Source organism: Sinohyriopsis cumingii, unplaced genomic scaffold, assembly GCF_028554795.1.
Source record: "Sinohyriopsis cumingii isolate HCF-2022 unplaced genomic scaffold, ASM2855479v2 utg000069l, whole genome shotgun sequence".
In the NCBI taxonomy this organism is placed as follows: domain Eukaryota; kingdom Metazoa; phylum Mollusca; class Bivalvia; order Unionida; family Unionidae; genus Sinohyriopsis; species Sinohyriopsis cumingii.
In genome coordinates, this window is record NW_028315867.1 from 3642724 (window position 1) to 3663846 (window position 21123).

Below are 21123 nucleotides of genomic sequence, written 5' to 3' on the forward strand. Positions count from 1 at the left end.
ACTTTCCTCTTATGAATTTCTCGACACAAAAGTTCTACAGTGACCCATTGAGATTTCACTCTGGCAAACCCCTGCCAAACTTCCTTGTAAATCTTCTCTTGTAGTTCTTTAGGTAATGATTCAATATAGTTTTTGAAATGAAGTTTAAATACTGGTCTCGGTGATGTCCAACGTTTGACTCCTAACCAATCTGGTTTCTTCTTCGTCAACGACATGGTAAGTTACTTCAATGTCTCGGTCCCACTAAGGGTAAGTAATGACAATTCGGTGACCATCGAGCATGTTCTACGTAGGCTGAATCTTGCGGTTCCCAGTGGTGAAGTGACACACCGCAACTGAAGCACCTGATTTTATCTCCTTCGCCCAAGTAGAAAAATCCAGCTCTGGCTAATTCTTCGGGGGCCGGTCCTCCCAGATACTTTGGCCATTTTCCTTTGAACGATTGAAGACGATTTTCAAAGTCGCAGTATTCCGACAAACGCACAGGAAACGAATATTCGTTTTTCACAGGTTCGTTTCGATGAGGGTTGGGTGACAGGAACAGGAGTTTGCTCAGGGCTGGATGACATCCGTAGGGGGGTAGACGTGAAGGTGAACATTCCCCTTTAAACCCGGTAAAATGTCTAAGAGGACGAGCGGCGTCGCTTTCGCATCCCTCAGGTTTGACACGCACAGCATCACTTTCCATGACAGGGGCAGTGAGAACAAAGTTCCCATGATGCTTTACGGCATCGCTCAGGTCACAACGTACAGCATCGTACCCATCGCAAGGCTCACAATCGCACTCGTCTGCAAACTCCGTTACGCAATTACAATGGTAACCACATGGACAATCGCAGTTTCCTTCTGGACATTTTCCGTCGCAATGTCTGGGTCTTATCCATCCAGTATTAGTCACACTAGAGGAAGATACAACTTTTTTACAATCCCCAAACTGGAACGATGTCTCTTTCAAAGTATTCATCTTGTTCGCTCGGTCTTGGTAGTCACAATGATCGATCTTGCCGAGGGTTCCTTTTTTATATACAGACCAATACCGACGTGACCGTACGGTAAGGTGAAATGATTGGGAAGTCGAACTCGCTTCTGGTATACAATTTGATAGACTTTTTCCAAGGGTCGACTGATGATGTGGTGAGTGGGTAAACGTACAATCTTGTTCGGTTGATAGGTGGTCACTTTAAAGTTTCCATCCTCTCCCGATTGCAAGGCTTCTTTCAATACCCCAAAGTTGACCACACGACTGGTACGATAATTCAGAGTCAGTCCTTTCACTTTGCACGTCATGTGCACTTCTCCTTATTTGTCACAGTATTCGTAGCCGTAATTTTTGGGACCGCCACTGACGAAACTTAGAATCTTGTCGTCGGGATGCTCGTCTGTCCAGGCTCCTAAACGGTCTCCTTCGATGTTAGGGTGATGTTGAATCGGGTGATGGATGTAAATGCAACTGTCCGTGTCAAAGTACAGGACGCGTTCCCCTAACAGTTCTAAAGCTTCGTACAATTTTAAGCGAGCATGGGCTGTCACATAAGCCGCAATGATGACATTTCCAAAAGGGTCGTCTTGTACAAAGTCCAGATCTTCTTCGTAATTGACCAAGATCAAATTCTCTCGAACGACGTCCACGTGTTTCATGTATTTGGTTTTGTCATGAATCATCTGGAAGTAGCGGGAAGGTTCTGTCAAATATTCCGTCTTGGGTAAACACGGTCGTTGTGCCATTTTACCCCACAAGCAATTTAACATCACTTTGGCAAACGATCGCCTGCCTTCGTTTTTCTCGATGTGGTCTAAAGTGATGCCTTCTTGTTCGTAGTATTTCTCTTTGAATTTTATTTGGTCTTCGGGAGTGTGACACCAGGAAGGATAGCCGCTGGCTTCTTGCTTCAGTTTCAAAAAGGCATCCACGTAGTCGGCGAAAATGCCTTTCTGACTGGGGTCACCCTTGTGGTATTGTTGTGTCTTGGGAAAGTGGCAAATTTCGTACACTTCTAACAGTTGGTATCCCATGTCCTAGAGCTTTGAACAATTCTACGCTGACCCAGGTTCCCGTCAAGGCCCGTTCTTCCTGGCTGTGATGGCAAGGCTGGTCTTGGTTGCACGTTTCGGCACAAGTACGGCACAAGGGAAACATCAGTTTGCCTTGACAATGGTGAGGTAAGATGGGATGGTAGAGGTTCGTGGGAGGCAAAACTTTACACTTGATCAAGCCTTCGTAATGTCGAATGTTTTTCAGGTCGATGTGTTCCGTCAGCAATTACGGGTGCCCTACAGGAAAGCGACAATATTTGCACACGTAGGGATACAGCGAACACACGTCCAAGTATTTGATTTCTTCTCCTTTCTCTTCGTCGGCTTGGTACAGCAAACAAGTGGCATTGGTCCTTCCTCCGTACAAACTATCCCTCGGGTTCAGCGGGTCCATGAACTGGTAACTTTCCACGAGGCGTTTAAACTCGGGATCGGTTTTCATACCGTGATCGTACTCGTGTTCCCACATTTCCACCACTTGGTATCCTTCCTGTTCTAACTTTAGGCGCCCCTGACAAGTGTCCTGGTACAAGTCTTCCATGGTTCGTTGCAAAAACTGATTTTTAGTGCCACGGTCAGGGTAACAGACGGGACATCCGTGAAATAAGCAACCGTTAAACTCGTACACGATCTTGGGGTTTTCTAAGTCCCAGCCATCGACCGAATACGTTCCGATGGTCTTTTCGCCCCCTCCGTTGCGGGCATGCTGAATCCACTTGTCTTCCTTGTCGCACAAGTAATGTAACCAACGTAGGGCTTTGACCGAGTATTGACGTTTGACAAAGTGGGTCGTTTGAGGACTGATGACAGCCACGGTGTTTTCAGGCATGAATCGTTGTCGATACACTAAGGAACACGCTTTGGCAATGGTGCAAGCTTCTTTCAAAGGATCGACCCCTCCGTGTTCCATGAACAGTTCTCGAAATTTTCCACAGCAACGTCGTAAAATGTCCACGTCGGAACGACAATACTTTAACATTTCTTCCTGAAAGTCGAAAGGGTCCGAGGCGTGAGCCTGGTACCAAGCGTAGAAAGCTTCTCGTTGTTCGGTACGCATGTTGTCGGGGTCGTAATAGTGAGCCTCGGGCAAATGGGGTAGAACGGCGTGTTGATTGGCTTCCGTATTGAAAAAGTGTGGAAAGTACCCTTTAGCCATTTCTGTCATTCCAAACGTTTTAGGCATTCGACTCAAAGGCATGGCCAAATAGCTCATCGAATCTTTAAACTGTACTTGTCCCACTTGCATGAAAATGATTTTGGCTCCGTTCAAAGTCACTTTAGGACGTTCGGTGCCTTGTTCCGTATAGTACCTCAAAAGAAACTGTCCATCGTATCCGGAGAAATTGTGAGCCATCACCGTGGCATGACGATGACAATCTCCATAAAGTTCGATGTCCTCTTGGCTCCACGTCTTGTCGATGGGGTCTAAGACCCATTGGGCAAAATCGGCTAACGTGTTCGGTCCCCGAAAGATTTTTTCACGCCCTCCAGGAATCTTGCTGCAGTGAGGGCAATGACTGAAGATAGGTTCTTGAATGCACTTCTCGCACGCTCGATGAGCCACACAGAAATTAGGAATGTGAATGCCAGTCTCTTGCATGCATTCGAAATCGAAAAAGATGAAATTGCCGTTCTTCTTGTGACCGTCCTTATTCTCTGGCGGGGGTTGGTATTTTTGCACGTAACATTGGTGTTCCAAGTCCACGATGTGGTGACAAATGTGACATTTTTTCTTTCCTGAACATATGTGTGCCTTGATATTATTGGTACGTATGACTTGTTCACACGTAGGGCACAATCTCAGGAGTTGACAAGCGCATTTCTTCTGTGAACCTTGCGTTTTCAGATGTTGTTGGTAACAGGTGGGGCTGACAAACGTGCGCAGACAAGTGGAACAAGGCACTGGTTCTTCGCTCAGACAGGGTGAAGAGGCCAAACATCCTGAGCATTTCGATCCACAATGCTTGTGTTGCTCTCGATTATTATAACCATGGTCACATTTCTCACAGTAATAACCGTATCCCAGGAATCCAGTGATACTGGTAATGGTATCGAAATGGTCATCGTGATGATAAACGTGAATGTATTTTCCGTCCTTAAAATCTTGCCCTCGAAACAACAGAAACCCGCGCACTTCTTGAGGGTACACTTTCAAGGTGTATCGTGGAGCTAGGGCATCTTGCAATTTTTGCATCTCAGGAATGCCACAGGGTGTGTCTTTGGACATGCCAGCTTGTCGTAACAGGAGTTCTGCTTCACTTCGTTGTTTGGCTCGGTCCGATTGTCGAATGTTCTCCCAGTCTTTTTTCCATTCTACCATGTCGTTCTTGTTGGCATAGGTTCGTCCCACCACGATGGCACGGGCTAAACACATCTGGTCATGAGGATTGTGAATTTGGACAAGGCTACGCTTAATGCTGCGAAGGTCGTTCACCAATAACATCTTTTTGCGTCCGGTCCCTTGAGGAGGAGAGACGTGGGTCATGTCCAATGTGGCTTTTCCATCGGTGATGTCAAACTGGTCATTAGATTGTTGCACGTGTTGAATCTTGTCCATGACTTTGGAAGCGGTCAATTCTGCAGGGGTGCTAAACTCGATCCAAACAGGGGATTTCAAACCGTCGTGTTGTATGGAAAGTCTCAAGCGATCGTCTTCTTTGGGTTGACATTGTCGCTTGAGTGCAGTGAGCAAAGAATCCCACACTCCTGTGATGAACCCTTCTGCTTTCTCTAACGGTGCTTCGGGCTTGAAATCTTTAAACTTCACCGTGTATTTGTAAGCCGTGGTTCTAAATTTTCTAGAGGAGCGCTTTTCCGTCTCTCGAATGGAATAGTATTTTTCAGGGTTGACTAAGGGTGGTGAACTTGGTTTAGAGGTTTCAAATTCTGGTTCACTCATGTCCTCTTCAAAATCACTGGCATGAATTTGTGCCAAGATTTCAGCCCTGGTACGAGGCGATAGATCACGTTTCTGCCTCTTACTTTCTTCTTCTTCTTTCTTCTCGAATGAATGGGATCGTTTCATCTTGAAAGCAAAAAGTCAAATGACTCAAGTTCAAACACCATGAGCTACTTTATAGTCATAGCAGACCAGCGTATATAAAAGGGTGTGTGTCTTATCCTTTCACTATTCATTTCACTCTCAAGCCGAGCACAACGATGGAAGAGACTAACCAGATGGAACGTTTCGTCAGAGCTTTGCGAGGGGTCATTAGAAAATTCTCTTCAGACCAGCCTACGGACTACTCTCCTTCCTTTCGAGATAAAAGTCAAGATACTTGCTATATCTGCCAGAAGAAAGGGCATTGGTCTTCAGAGTGTCCAGACCGTCAAGAAAGAACAAAAACAGGGATTAAAAAGGACAAAAGTCAAGATACCTGTTATTATTGTAAAGAAAAAGGACATTGGTCTCCAGATTGCCCAAAAAAGAAACAAGAGGAGTCAGAAGAAAAGAGGGATTCTTCAGAAGAAGAGAGGGATTCTTCGGAAGAAGAGAGGGATTCTTCAGAGGAAGAAGAGGAAGAAAAAAGACAATTCTATTTACAAGAAGCAAAGAAACAGGAGAAGAAGAAAAGAAGAAGGGAAGAAAATGAGGAAAAGACGGTGAAGAAATTTAAAAAACAGAGAGACTAAACAAGGAGAAAGAAGAAGTCAATGAACTTTTTATTAAAGTGATGTGTTATGAATTGTGAATTGGATTGTAAAAGAAATGGAGAAAAGAATAAATGAATGATATAAGGTAAGTGTCTTTGAGTTGTGATTTTAAAATAAGAAGCTACACTCACGCACTCATACAAACACACGTACTATAAGGGTAAAATGGGTGAGTTATTCTGAGTTATTGGCAAATTGAAATTGTATTTCTTTTCGAGAAATGTGGGTGGCCCTGAAAAGGGCCTTTTTTCTTTATGGTGTAGGGGTGAGTTTAAGCAATCAACTTTAACTGCCTTATGCCTTTGCCACGGCCAAAGCCTACTTCTGGACTGCGTAATGTTGATGATGATAATGATTGGGTTGAAATCACTAAGGGTGGTACGGTAGGCTTAGTCACAGGGTTGACGTGTTTAGCTCGGGAAGGTCGTATTCTCTTCGGTCGTGATAAAGAAGTCTGATACATTTGTTTCAGACTTCTTAACTCCGCTAAAATGTCCAACAGTACCGTGACCGTTTGATTTTCACCCTCTTGTTTCTTTGCTGCTACTTCTTCTTGCTGTTGCTGCTGTTGTTTTTTTCTTACCTCTTCTTCTTGTTGCTGTTGCTGCAGGAGAAAAGCCTGTTCCGCTTCCTTTTGTCGTTGTATAAATTTCTCCAATTCTTCTTTCTGTCTCTGTCTAAAATTCTCCACTTGCGGTAATGAAGAAGGTAACGAAGGTTCCGGAACAAATTCTTGCGAGGAGAGAAAATCCACAAAATCCCAATTCACCTCTTCTGAAAGTAAGTCCGGGTTCCCTTGGGCAGTCTCCCCTGCTGGTGCACCCCAATGGATCGTTTTCTGAGTTTCCGTCATGTTGAATCACTGTCGCATAGATTGACTGCACACAAGCGCTAGCGAATCCATATTGACTAAGTGACGTCACAGACTGCTCTCTTCGGATTGGATGAGGGCTGACTGAATTTTGTAACGCGTGTTCGGATTGGTGAATGAACTCAATCCGTTTCAATCCTTCCTGTACTATAAATAAGCGCCGTTCAATGCATTGATTCACCTGTTCTCGTCGCTTCAAGATGTGGACTACAGTTGAGTCATCCACCCTTGTGTCTTCCATGATGTTTCGGACAGACTTGCTCATGTATGTCCGATCGAAGTGGACCGTTGTCCACAGGACAAACACCAACCTGTGGATACGTAGGATCTACGTCGAAAGACAAGGATGCCTGAAAAGAGTGCTGATGTACGGACCAACAGTGAGACGCAGCCTAAGGACAAGAAGAAGACCAATGCGGTGCCATTTATGTTAATGAATACATTAACATAAACCCAAAGGCCCTTTTCAGGGCCAGCCATATTTCTCGAAAAGAGATAGTCTTTCCATTGCCTACCCCTTTTTTATTTTGTTTTTTTATTTTTTTTAAAAAAATAGAGACCCTCCCTGTTTCAATTTTACATAGACCCTATACAGTCCCACGATTTTTGGCCATGTTAAATATACATAGACCCTATATTGTCCCAGGGTTTTTGGCCATGTTAATTCCCATAGACCCTATATTGTCCCAGGGTTTTTGGCCATGTTAATTCCCATAGACCCTATATGTTCCCACGATTTTTCTCCATGTTAAATTTACATAGACCCTATATGTTCCCAAGGGTGTTTTTAATGATAAATCCCATAGACCCTATAGGATCCCCCTTCACTACTTTTGGACGTTCCTACAAAATGGTCTGTTCGCCCTCCCTGCTGCTCGGAGTTTCTGAATTTACTAGTCATGTTGTTATTTGTATCAATCTAGGTGAACTTAATGATTTTTGAAGATCACACTGGCAAATTGAAAATGAAAACATTCAGGAGATTATTATCAAGTTGAAAGGCAACTTTGTGGTAAAGAATTTAGTTGACAGTGGTGGCATCAGAGACAGTAGTATGTAGGGTGCATTTATAGAAGGCTATGCTACTATTGCTCATACTGCAATAAGTCGATATGTGTAAGAAGAAATCACTCATATGCCAACACCACCATGTGTAGCAAGTTATTCTACAGAATACACTTTGCAAACTAGTGAAAGATAGTAATTGATGTTAGTAAAATAACAAACAGTTGAATTGTTTTTGGTGATGTAGATAGTTTTGATAACTCCAGTACTAAAACCTTAACAGTATGCAAGTCTGGATCGTATTTATTTATTATATCTAGTTATTATAGTGGATGGAGACAAGGAACATCATTAATCAATAATCAGCCCAGTTATTGAATACAAATATGTCATGAACCTGACTTTTATATATACAACAGCAATATCATTGAAAGCTAAAGATAGCATTCAGTTTGAAGCAATTCATGTCTATCCATATGGCTACTTAATGGTCTTTTGTGTTTCTGTTTAAGATTATATTTATCATTTTATGGAAATAATGGATTCTGATAATGGTGATGTAGTTGCACATGAAAATGCTAAAACATTGTCTGCAGCCACCGTTTATGAAAACACTCCTCTATTGTCTTCACAATGGCTAAGTGGTATTCACCGATGTATCCAACCCAGTTATATTTACGATCAAATTTTTAAACCAACACCAACTCAACTGAGGAAAGAAAGATCTTGATTGTTATTCAGCAAGGATGCAATTTTTCAAGTGACAGTTATTGGACAAACACCATCATTAGATTTCAAAAGTTCAGGCATAATTTGTGTGTTTCTGTATGAGAGAGGTGCCAAACCACCAGAAGGCACAATTCAGGAGATTCAAATATACCCGAGGCAGAAGTTTATTTATAATTGTATGACAAGTGTGCTAGTAAAAAAAACATAAGAATTGGCTGGAAGTGCACATATGTATTCATGTGATGGTGAGGCTGGACAAGGTCTGCCTGTTGTGCAATTAAAATAATAATTGTATTATTAATAGAAGAAGCTATGACAGACCATCATCCTTACTTATGTGAAAAGATAATCAAAGTGAAACAAGAGCTGTGAAATGAAATTACCCCAAGAATCAAACTGAGTGTTAAATACAAATGCATGTGTTTTGTCATAGATGTTATTTGTGATCTTGCTGTGGTAGTAACTGTTGGTCTTGGTGTGACTGGAATCATGACCACTTCAACCATTGTAGGTGCACCAATCAATATTATTGTCAATTAACCATCAAATGTGCACCAATCATCAGCATTATTGTCAGAGCTTATTGATAGTAACTGGTGTCTTTGGTGATGCTAGTAAATTAATACTGATGTGACTACATTTTTAAACAAGCACCTATTCTAAATTATATAGTATGTTCATAGAGAAAACCAACATAGACAACTGCTTATATATTGAAAACACATTAGCTAGCAATGTGTGTATATTGATAGCTACCATAGGCTTGCCTAAATAAGTACGCACTTCAGGATTTTCCTTCCTGCAATCACAACAGAGAAGTATGAAAGACTTAGTTGTGCTAAGTCTCGTTTGGGGACAACTCCATCTGGAAGAGACTCCCCTATGACTGGATCACTCAAGTCACAGCACATATGTACATGAGTGTGTGTGTGGGGGGGGGAAAGTTCACATGCAACAGTCACTTAGGAGCTAAGTATGTCATAAGGGTAGAGGTGAGAGAGGGTAAATTTAATGGCAGCAATAGCTTACCCATAACTGTAGTTTATCTTTCTTTTTCATGCCCAAAAATAAGTACAGTCCATTTGATGTGGATGCATCCTCCCTCAGAGTGAAGAATTGTCACCATGATGCAATTCCTCATGCAGCTTATTTGTTTTGGTTATGTTATGTGCAAAACAAGCATGGCTAGCTCATCCTTTTCAATGAAATTGATACAATCAGACATGTGCCAAGCACCAGAGAAAATTTGCTTGTTGTGTTGTCTTCTAACCGCAATTGCGAACTGTACTCTTCAGTAATTATATCAGATGGTGTTACATTATCCGTTCGTTTTTGTTCCCAAATATGTATGTGGTAACCTTTTCTCTCCAGTTTTGGTTCCTTCAGGGACTTAGTGTTATTTTGTATACACTGTTACATGTTTAGGCCTTTTCTAACAGTAACAAGAAAAGAGTGAAGATGACAAGCTTTGTAAAATTTAACAAAGAATTTATTTCCCTAGAAAAACAAGGTAAAAATGAGAAAAAGAACTTACGGTTTTGCAAATCAAATCCCAAAATAATCCAAGAATTAAAAAATAGAAGTACTAGTAATAAAAAAGTCCTAAATGAAACTGAGTTCGAATCCCGATGAAATCCAAAATGGAAGGCAATGACTTATGCTGTGGTCAGCGACATACTGATGTGTCAACAGTTTTTAGTTGAATCACAGAAAATATTCCAGTTAGAATTCTGTATAAATTTTGATAACTGTCTTTGTCCAAGAATTAATTTAGCCCACAATTATTTCCAGGGAAAATATTCTCTTGAAATCCAAATATTTTGAAGAAAAATAAAATAATTAGCCCAAAAAATGGTCACGACATAAAACACTTTGACTTTCCAAATGCTTTGTAAAAAATGACTATTATTTCTCAAAGCATCAATAATAAATCTAGCTTCAACACAAAACAGATGCCTGGATGTGGGTCAGTCCTCTGGGAAAACCTAATTGATACATCTTATTTGACAAGTACTCCAGATATGGCCTCAATTCCACTTATGAATCTTACTCTGAGAAAGAATAAATAAATATTAAAAATATTAAAAAGTTGTTTACTAAAAACATTCTGAATCAAGGTCAGAAACTAGGTCAGCATTAGATACAAAGTTTCTATTATTAGTTGTTTACTTTGAAAATAGAAAATACAGTCAGAACTGAACTCTCTATTCCAGTAAATAAGGTTACATTACAATAGCATGTAATGGAATATTTTTTTTTAAATAAACAATCAAACAAACAATGAAATTAAATCAAATATAAATTGACTCAAATATACATAACAGTACTCACAGGGGTTGGATACACTTACTGTCAAAATCATTGTCACAAGATGAAGATGGGTTGGGACTGGATTAGCGAAGACACCAAAAGCAACTGCATTTGCAAGATGTTTATTTATAAACCCAGTTTAAATATTAACAAATCTGACACCATTATAAACAAAAAGATATGGAGAATTATAAAGTTCCTAACATGGAACTATAAACAACAATTAACTCAATGAGAAAAAAATCAAACATGAATTTAACCAATGGAATTTCAAACAAACATGAATTAAGTCTTATCATCGATCAGCAAAATTAAAGTATATGATCTACACCCCAATATAAACAAAATCTTGAATGTATCATTCCTACACCGATGTTTAAATGCATGTAAATTTGAATTTATCATTCATATAACAATATTGAAATGTATGTGAATTTTAATGTATCATTCAAATAACAATTTAGAAAAGAATGTAAATTTGAATGTATTCATAAAAGATATTGAAAAGCATGTAAATTTGAATGTATTGTTCATACAACTATGTTGAAATGCATGTAAATTTGAATGTATCATTCATATAACGATATTGAAATGCATGTGAATTTGAAGGTATTGTTCAAATAATGATTTAGAAAATAATGTAAATTTGAATGTATCGTTCATAAAATGATATTGAAATGCATGTAATTATGAATGCATCAATCGTTGACATAATGATATTGAAATGCATGAAATTATGAACGTATCGATCGTTCATATAACAATATTGCTATAGGACTGAATGAAATTATGAACCTGTCGATCATTCACATAACGATATTGAAATAAGAATGAATGAAAATATGCTCAGATAGCAATAGTGAAAATAACGTGGAACACAATATATATATCTATCGTGGCACCCATTTGACGTCCAAGATGCAACTCCTGTTCCACTCGCTCTGGTCAGTGGTCAGAGAAGCGCCCACGCATGGTCTGCCCCTCTCAGTCTGTTGAAGGATCCCTTGAGAGCCCTCACATTTAACACAGACCCGATGGTCACGAAGCCTTGGTCCCTCACATCGAGAAAACCAGTACATTCTTCCGATCAAACGTCACCATAACACAGCATATACGTCACACGCAACCACACAGAGTTCTGTGACTCCACATCACACCATGTATAAGGCATGGCAACATATATAAGGCATGGCAGGCAGCTCTACAGCTGGAGATTTGTTCCCGTAAAGGGGTAAGCTTTCTGATAAGACTCATCATAATGTAATTTGGTTATAGAGAATTTGCTCTATATGTATACTAGCTGTGACAGATATGCACAGCTAGGTACTTAGGTTTTCCCGCTGCAGGCAATTCGCACATGCAGTTTGGTCTGAGTTTCGCTCAGTATTTTGAAATAACTAGAGCCAAAAAAATATACCACCCTCGGGTGACACTGTATGTGGTAACGAAACCCGAGTACATTTTTGACAATGTATACATATTGATATAACTCATACACAATTCCGTGACAATCATTTTATATCTAGGTACTGGTAAGTCATTTATGCAAGAAATAATGACAGTGTGCTCACTAAATGCTGCGTGTTCTTCAGTTTTGATTGACATGGCTGGAACCATGTTGTATATGATATCTATACTTGACATTTAATTCAATGTGTTGAATTTCGTTTACATTGTTATTGTATGTATGTATTGTATATATGTATACTTAATTTTTTCAATAAAAATTGTATAAAACACAGAACTTTCTTACACAGAAAAGACTTGTAAATTTATGCTACAGTTTACAACATCTATAGACATCACAGAGGTGTACTACATACCAACAAGGTGAGTTCTACGTGATGTTAAAAATATGTTAATTTTTATAATATATTAAGGAATATAGTCAACACAGTCTTCCTGGGACACTCTTCCAGGCTGTAATTAAATGTTCCAAATGTCACAGAAAAATCATTGTTCATTTTGTAAATCATGATCAGCAGAAAGCTGGAATCATGCAGACTCTACCCGAACTTATCAGAGAAAAAGAAACTTCATTTTCCTTCTTCCGCTGAATTTTCTGGCCTCTCTGTTACTGAAAATAAGGAGTCTTCTGACCGGAATACCCCTCCCAGCACATCGCTACATCCCAGTAAGTTTATGCAATGACCATGTAGCAGCACGTCTCTGCCTCCCATGGAGGAAATGCACTGCTCATCCCATTGCATGTTGCTGCCTCCCATTGAGGAGGAGATGCAGCTCTCACTTCTTAATGCGTCACTGCCTGCGATTGTGGAGGAGATGCACCACTCATCTCATGGCATGTTGCTGCCTCCCATTAAGGAACAGATGCACTGCGCTTCTCATAGCGCATCACTGCCTCCCATCGAGGAGGAGATGAACTGCCACCACTCTGTCAGAGGTAGTGTGTTGCACCCTCCCACTGGGAGGGATCAGCAACACACATTCCTTTTGGTATGGGGATAGGGTTTGGACAGAGCTCCCCCCCACCACCACTTCATTATGAACATTGGGAGTCTAACCAGTGAGCTCGGACTAGGATAAGGGATCAGATCAGTATTTCCCCCTTTCCTATGATTACAATTAATCCCTATGGGATGTGGGGCTCTCCACCTCAGTGTTCTTGTCATGTATGCCCCCTTGGGCTTTTGGATCTTACCTTCATAACAGAAGATATGCTGCGGCTCGTGTCTCGCCATCCCCTAACCCTAACTTGATGCTAGTGTGGCCAAGGTGGGTATTTCAAACAGAAACTCCTGGGTATGCCTCTCCTTTAACTCTTTACCTTCTGCAAGTACTTGCTGCCCTGGCTACTAAGCCTGATAAGCAGCCTGCCTTCTAGCAGCAGTTTGTAGGCTGAACCCCAGAGCATCATAATAGCTGCCTGAGTGAGAACTTCTTGAGTTATTTACATGCTGTCTACATTTTCTGTATCAATGTTGTCCCATACAAACTATGTAATTTAATGTAAAATAAAACTTTAAACACTTACCAATGTTTTGTGCCACTCATTTCCACCAACAAGTACATATAATCCACATGAATCAATGTTTATATTCACATATTTATAATTAAAAAAATATATCTCAGTGTTATGTGTTTAAAATGTATATTAGATTACTTTTCTCACCACTATTTTGCACACCAATGTGTCCACTATTTTATTGCAGATTTGGTAATTTTTTATGATACTGCCTGAAGCATGTAAACGAAATATATTTCCCTTGCATTTTCTTCTAAAATAAATGCTGGCCCTGAAACTACTGTAAAGTCGTCCACATTTACCGGTCTCGTATGTTCCGACCAGATTTGATTGTCTCGCGTTTCAGATAAATCTGAAGTGTCAGGTATCAAAACTGGACTTACACTAATGCCCAATCTTTCATCTTGAATCTGGTTAAAATGAATATCATCACTTTCAAATCCTTCAAAACTTCATCAGAATCGGCGTTGGAATACATGAATGTTGACATTTTGTTTTAGTGTCACCATTGACCTCATTTTCCATAGAATTTCCCACTTATATTGCTGTAAAATTACTAATAGAATACGTTCATCATTTTATGTAAGGACTATTTCCATTGGCTAAATATTATAAAAGAGAACAGATGTTTGTAATTTCATCCAATACAAAGCTTTAATATGAAACGTGTAGGTATATGCGTATCTGGGGTTTCCCAACCCTTGGCCGGAAACGCATGTATGAGCCAGCCGGGACAGAGAGAGTATTATTAACAGCTTGTATATGCATCTCTGGCGTTACAAGGCTATTTTTATGGTCGCATATATGCGTTAGCAGAAGGTAAAAAGTTAAAAGACATTGAAACTTTGGAGCACAAGGTCAGACTGCTTGTCATCATAGCTGCTCATGTTGATCTCATCTCAGCTGCTTTTCTTAGTATGCTGTCCCTCAGCATACTAGCTGGGTTCAAAGTTACTTCCCTAGTAACTGAACCCAGCTGCCCTTCAATGCGTGCTGGAAGCTATGGCCCAGACATCGCAGTATGCACTTTCTGTTTATATGGCTTTATCAGCAGAACTTCTTCACATCTGGTGTGATGTTGCTGAGGCCTCATTCCTTCTCTGGCATCTCAGGACTCATCTTGGATCATCAACATAGATCCTTCACATCCACTCCTGGCCTGTCACACTCGGCCAGGAAGCATGTCAATGTGAATCACCCTCAATGGCCATCTACTAAGTTCCTAAAGTGGACACAGCCTCAGTCCAATATGCAACCTCAAGATGAGCCTCTTCCTTATTGTCAGTCTGATTAATGGAAACTGAAAATCAGACGTGGCCGACGAACCTGGAAAGGATGGAGGCAGTTTCCACAGCCCCCTTCATTTCTTAAAGGTGGGGATGGGGGACAGCCCTAGGGACTTGAAACCTATCCTGCTACACATCCCTCTCCTAGGAATTCACATCAGTACTTGCCAAGGCCTTTTTTCTAAAAGCCTGGTCGAGCATCACAGACGATGGTTGGGTCCTTTCTTTAGTGAACGAAGGGTATCGACTCCAGTTTTGGGAATTACCTCCTGTCTCCAGGACGCCCATCTTTTTTCATCAATCCAATATGGTGAAACTGAGGGAGGAAGTGCACATCCTTTTACAAAATGGGGCAGTCGAGAGGGTTATGAACGATCAGTCCTTCTAATCATATATCATTCTAGTCATCAAGAATGTGGAAAGTTTTGCATAATAATCAACTTCTCCCCTTTAAACCAGTTTCTTCTGGAAGAACCTTTCAAGATGGAGACCACCTTCTCAATCTGGAATGTGCTTCAGCCATCTAATTGAGCAGTCTCCATCGACCTTCAGGATGCCTGTCTACATATCCCCATATTTCCTCACCCTATATATCTCCAGTTTTGCTTAGAGCAGGAAATTTTTCAGTTCTTGGTTCCACCATTCAGAATTTCTTCTGCACCCAGAGTTTCTACCCGAGTTGTGAGAATAGTGGCAGGATATCTCAGGTTACTGTAAATACTAATTCTCCAGTATTTTGATGATTGGCAGATTCACAATGTTCAAATCCATACCGTTCATCAGGATCTGTACGGCTGTTTTTTCATGGTAACTCAGTTGGGCATTTTGCCCAATCTTGAGAAATCAGAACTCACTCCATCACAAGACTTAATTTTGCATGTGGAAAAAAATCCTCACAGTAAGAACTTAGAGTGCCACTGAATTGGATAGATCGAATCTAGCCCAGTTAGACACACTACAAGGAGTAACTTCTTTGTCTGCCTCTTCTCCATATGCGACCTTTGCAGTTCCTCCTTCTTGCAAGTTGGAAACCTCAAAAAGATTCTCTATCAACAGTTATCTTTCTAGGACCAGCATTTCATCGCCATTTACAGTGGTGGATGAATCAGGACAGATTCATGATTGGAGTCATCATGCACCCGAACCAGATTCCAGTTGGGGCACTGATTTAGAACCAGAGGCTATACTTCTACAGGGACATTGGACCCCATCTGAATCATCCCTTTACATAAACAGCCTAGGAATGAAGGCTGTGTACCTAAAGTTGCAAGGGTGCATAAAGAGAGTATGGGGCCAGTGTGTCATTGTCTCCTCTGACAACATCCATCATAGCTTATCTCTGATGTCAAAAAGGCACACATGCCCCTTCTGTTTGTGTGGAAGTCTCAAACCTCCTGCACTGGGCCGCCTCTGAGAACATAACACTCACCAGGCAAAAAAGAACATTTTGGTAGACATTCTCTCCAGAACTGGTAGAGCCATCCTCACAGAATGGACTCTTCACCGCTGTATCAGTGCCCCTGTTCTTGCTGTGTTGAAGGCAGCTAGTGGATCTATTTGCAGCTAGGCTCAACAACAGACTCCCATTGATGCCAGGTGGAGAATCTTCTGTGATTGGCACATTAAGAAACATGTTGATCCTAGCTGCCCCTCTATAACCTCTGTAGCTGATTTTCTTTTGTTTCTTTTTGAGAACAAAAATGCTCTGTGTCCACTATCTAGGCTATAGAGCTGCCTATACTAATGCTTACGTTTTCTCAAGGCATGGTAACTGATTTGGATTCACACCTTGTCGATGTTATTAAGCATTTTGAGCTGCAGAGACTTGTCTCTTGCTCTCGTACACCTAGATGGAATCTTGTGTTTTATGGTCATTAACTGAAACCCACTATGAACCATTGAGTGAGACTTCTTTTCAGGACCTCACTCTCAAGACTGTGTTTCTACTTGCCCTTTCCTCTGTACAGTGACAAAGTGAGATTCATGCCTTATCTATTGACACTGGCTGTGTCCGGTTTAATGGGAATCCTGATTCGGTTTCCCACCTTTGTCAACCAGGATTTTTTAGCCAAAAATCAATTATCTTCCACAGCTACACTACCAAAAAAAACAGTCGAATTTGTGCTGCAGATGATACAAATAGGCTTTTATGTCCCATAAGGGCACTATGTTTCTATCTTAAGGCATCAAAAGGAAAAAGAAAGGGTAGGAATCATCTTTTCCTCTCTCTCAAGGGCTCCATAGACATTTCAGCCACAATCAAATGAGCGTGCCAATCTCTTACTGATTGAGACCTTTCCTTTATGAAACTTATAACCCATGAGGTTCAAGCCATTGCTACCTCATGGGCCTACCATAATTACTCCTACTTAGAGGATATCTTGGCATTACCATACTACTTTTTCTTCCTTTTACCTCCACTTGTTATCACAACAAAGCGCAGGCATCTTTTCTCTGGGTCCTGTCGTTACGGCACAACATGTAGCCCCGAGAAATACCAACCTTCCATAACATGAACCTCTCCACCAATGGTGAATGTTTTCGATTTTCTCTGGGTTTTTTCTTCAGTTTAATGGAGCATCAGCAAACCCTCCTCACTGACAAATTCAGCTAAGCAACAGTCATGGGGAAGCTATTGCTGCTATTAAAATGTGCATAACATGGCAGAAACAGACAAGCTGCACGAGGAATTGCATCATACTGAACATTCTTCACTCTAAGGGAAGATGTGTGCACATCAAATGGACAGTATATTTTTTTTGCACAAAAAAGCAGCTAAGCAATAGCCAATGGTAAGTATTGCATAATTAAAATTAGTTTTACCCCCTCCCCAAAACTACATATTGCCCCAAAGGGGACAAAAAAGGCAAAATAAATAGTTTCACACTACTCAACAACAACAAAAACAGAATTTATTACTAACATATTTTTGATGATATTTTATAATTCCTTATACTATGTGTTGATTGTGTAGATTCCTAGATGCTCTAGCTTAAGTTTTAAGTGAATTTGGAGTTTAATTTTTTCAATATTTCCAGGTCCTCCTCAGACGGTTAGCAAATTTTACTTCACACGATTTATTGAGAACCAGATTGAGCTGCAGTTTGAACCTGGATATAATGGATCTCATGTCCAGACATTTGTCATACAATACATATCCACCACTGACCCTGACATGGCCTGGAAAAATTCAAGTGTTGCTGATCTAAAGGAAACGCAGATTTGGCTTCGTAATGGAATCTGTTTTGTCAATGTTACCCAGCCTTCCCCTGGAAACTACAAGTACAGAATGTACTCCTGGAATGAGAAAGGCAGAAGTCCATTCTCAGCCGAGATTACAGTAATCTTTCCTGGAGGTAATATGTAAATTATTGCTGTATTCATGGCTTATTTTGCAGTCAACATATCCACAGACAAGTCTGCACATTGTCAGTTTACAATATAAACTCACACAATTGACTTATATATATATATATATATATATATATATATATATATATATATATATATATATATATATATATATCTTGAATAATCACAATCAGGCATATAGGTTTGATTTATCCCAGATCTATGCAAGTCATAAACCAAGGAAATATGTTTTACTCTTTCAGTCTACTGCAAATAAACATACTTGTCTGCTGTTTCTTTTAGGTTTTTTCCAGGATTCACACATTCACAAAAATTGATTGGATTTTTGTAGCAACCTTGAAAAGAGATTAAATTTAATGTCAGTTCCAAAAGTAATGGAAAAGTACTTGACAGTGTTAAGTAGTCCTTAAAAGTTTCTTGAATTTGAAACAAATGTATTTCACTGTTATTTTTATGGATATATATATATATATATATATATATATATATATATATATATATATATATATATATATATATATTGCATGGTTGAGATTGGTCAGTAATTTAGGGTAGAGTCCTACCTGACTAATAACATCTTTTGGAGTTTTTTTGGGGAAAGAACTTATTACAAAACTAATATTTGTTTATGATTTTTGTTTATATATTAAGATAATTATTACTTAGAGATAAACATGTTTGCTGAGTTCACTGTCTTTAGTTTTGTAGAAATTATGAATGTTCTAGAAGCAAGTTGTTAATGAATTTGATGTGAAAATGGATCTCTTCATGGTTCTGTTATTGTGCCTTAGCTTTCTTTATAACTGTTGTTTATTTCAGAATTTTAATTCCATACATTAAAATCAGTCTTAATGGAATCAATTTGTGTACAATTGAGAGGATTTTTTGAATTAATTAATCAGTGTAATTACAAAGTACTCTAGACTTTAAGATTAAATTATGATCTTGGAATTATTGTGAATTCATTCAATGACATTTTGGATTATATCATTGTGATACATCAAGACTGATAGCATATCAACAATATTCCAGGCTACTGTTGCATCACCACATACAAGATTGGAATTCAAATCAGAATATAACTTAATTCATTTGGATAACTCTTAAAATCACACAGAAAGAATTAGACAAAATGTATACAATATATAACAATATAGTAATTATATACATCTGAGAGTGCAACTGGAATCACATTATCCTTTTTTCTGTTGATGTCTCCAATGTCAATATTGTATTCCTGTTGCATCAAACTCCAGCTCAACAATCTCTGATTATTGTTTTTCAAATTGTTAATGAAAGTAGGGGGTATGTGGTCACAATATACAGTAATCAGAGAGGGAACATAACTAATATACACTTAAGAATGTTGCAAAGTCGATATCAAAGACAAACTTTTCATTCGTGATTGAAGAATAATTTTTCTGGTGTTTGTTTAATGTTTTAGAAAAATAGTACACTGGATGATTTGCACCATTTCTGCCTTCTTGAATCAATATTCCACCAACCACAGCATAACTTGCATCAACAGACATTTTAAATAATTGACTAAAATCTGGAGCTGAAAGAGCTGATGCACCTTTAAGTATGGCCTTTAATTTGTTAAAATATTCCTGACACTTGTCAGACCAATCATATTGGGATTTCTTACTCAACATATTTATCATAGGGGTTCAGCAGTTACCATATTTTGATGCATATACCCTGAAAAAATTAATTAACTGTGTAAAAATTATTTAGTATACCCCACCCATGTTTATACCCCGCACAAACCCCAACATTATCTCACATGAACTGACCATGGGCAGTAAGAGCCATATCACAATGTACACAAAGATGTACAAATATGTTGTAGCTGCTTGGAGTAAAATTACCCCAGCATGGGATCTATCAAGACTGTTGTTGTTGTTGTTGTTGTTGTTGTAGGGTGGAAAGCCATTTTTTCAGCACACGATAGGCTATACATGGCGGCCAGCGAAGGAGTGTACATCCATACCAGGGCTGATGGCAAGCTGTTCAACATCGCCTGTATCCGTGCTAAGGCTAAAGTCACAGAGGTACTTATCTGTGAATTGCTCTTCGCCGACGATGCAGCCTAGACATCACACACTGAAAATGGACTTCAGCACCTGGTATGCTGCCTCCCCCACGCTTGCAAGGAATTTGGACTGACCATCAGTTTGAAGAAAACGAACGTCATGATGCAGGACGCAGACTCCCCTCCCTCTGTTACCATTGATGGGTACAACTTGGAAGTTGTCAAGAACTTCACATACCTCGGGTCCAACATCTCCAGCTCATTCTCCATTGATTCTGAGGTGAATGGCAGGATTGCCAAAGCAGCAGCAGTGATGGCCAGACTTGACCGGAGGGTCTGGAGCAACCCCAAACTCACAGAGAAGACCAAATTGCATGTCCACCAAGCCTGCATGCTGAGCTCACTCCTCTACAGCAGCAAAACATAGACCAGCTATGCAAGACACGAGAGGAAACTCAACAGTTTCCACCTGAGATGTCTGCGGTGCATTCTGCACATCCAGTGGCAGGACAAAGTACCAAACACAGGTTCTAGAATGCGCCAACATCAACAGCATGTTCTCCATTCTCAGCGAGAGGTGCCTTCGCTGGCTTGGCCATGTCAAGAGAATGGACCCAGGCCACATTCCCAAGGACCTGCTATACAGGGAGTTAGCAGAAGGTGCACGACCGACTGGACGATCATGTCTGCGCTACAAAGATGTTTGCAAGAAGGACATGAAGATGGCCAACATCAATGTCAATGTCTGGGAGAGCTGTGCAAACAACCGTTCCACCTGGTGTCTAGCTGTCAGGCAGGGAGTTCAAAAAGCAGAGGAAGAAAGGAAAAGAAAACAAGCTGA

The 21123-nt window shown here is 40.0% G+C and overlaps 1 protein-coding gene across 1 annotated transcript in view; it reads left to right on the forward strand.

The window, feature by feature from the left end:
* LOC149774894 (uncharacterized) overlaps positions 1-21123 on the forward strand; it is a 194136-nt gene that overhangs the window by 89769 nt on the left and 83244 nt on the right. Inside the window, exon 4 of the mRNA XM_089944630.1 lies at positions 17914-18231. Within this exon, the coding sequence (XP_089800756.1) occupies positions 17914-18231 (318 nt within the window). The remainder of the gene's footprint in view (positions 1-17913; positions 18232-21123) is intronic.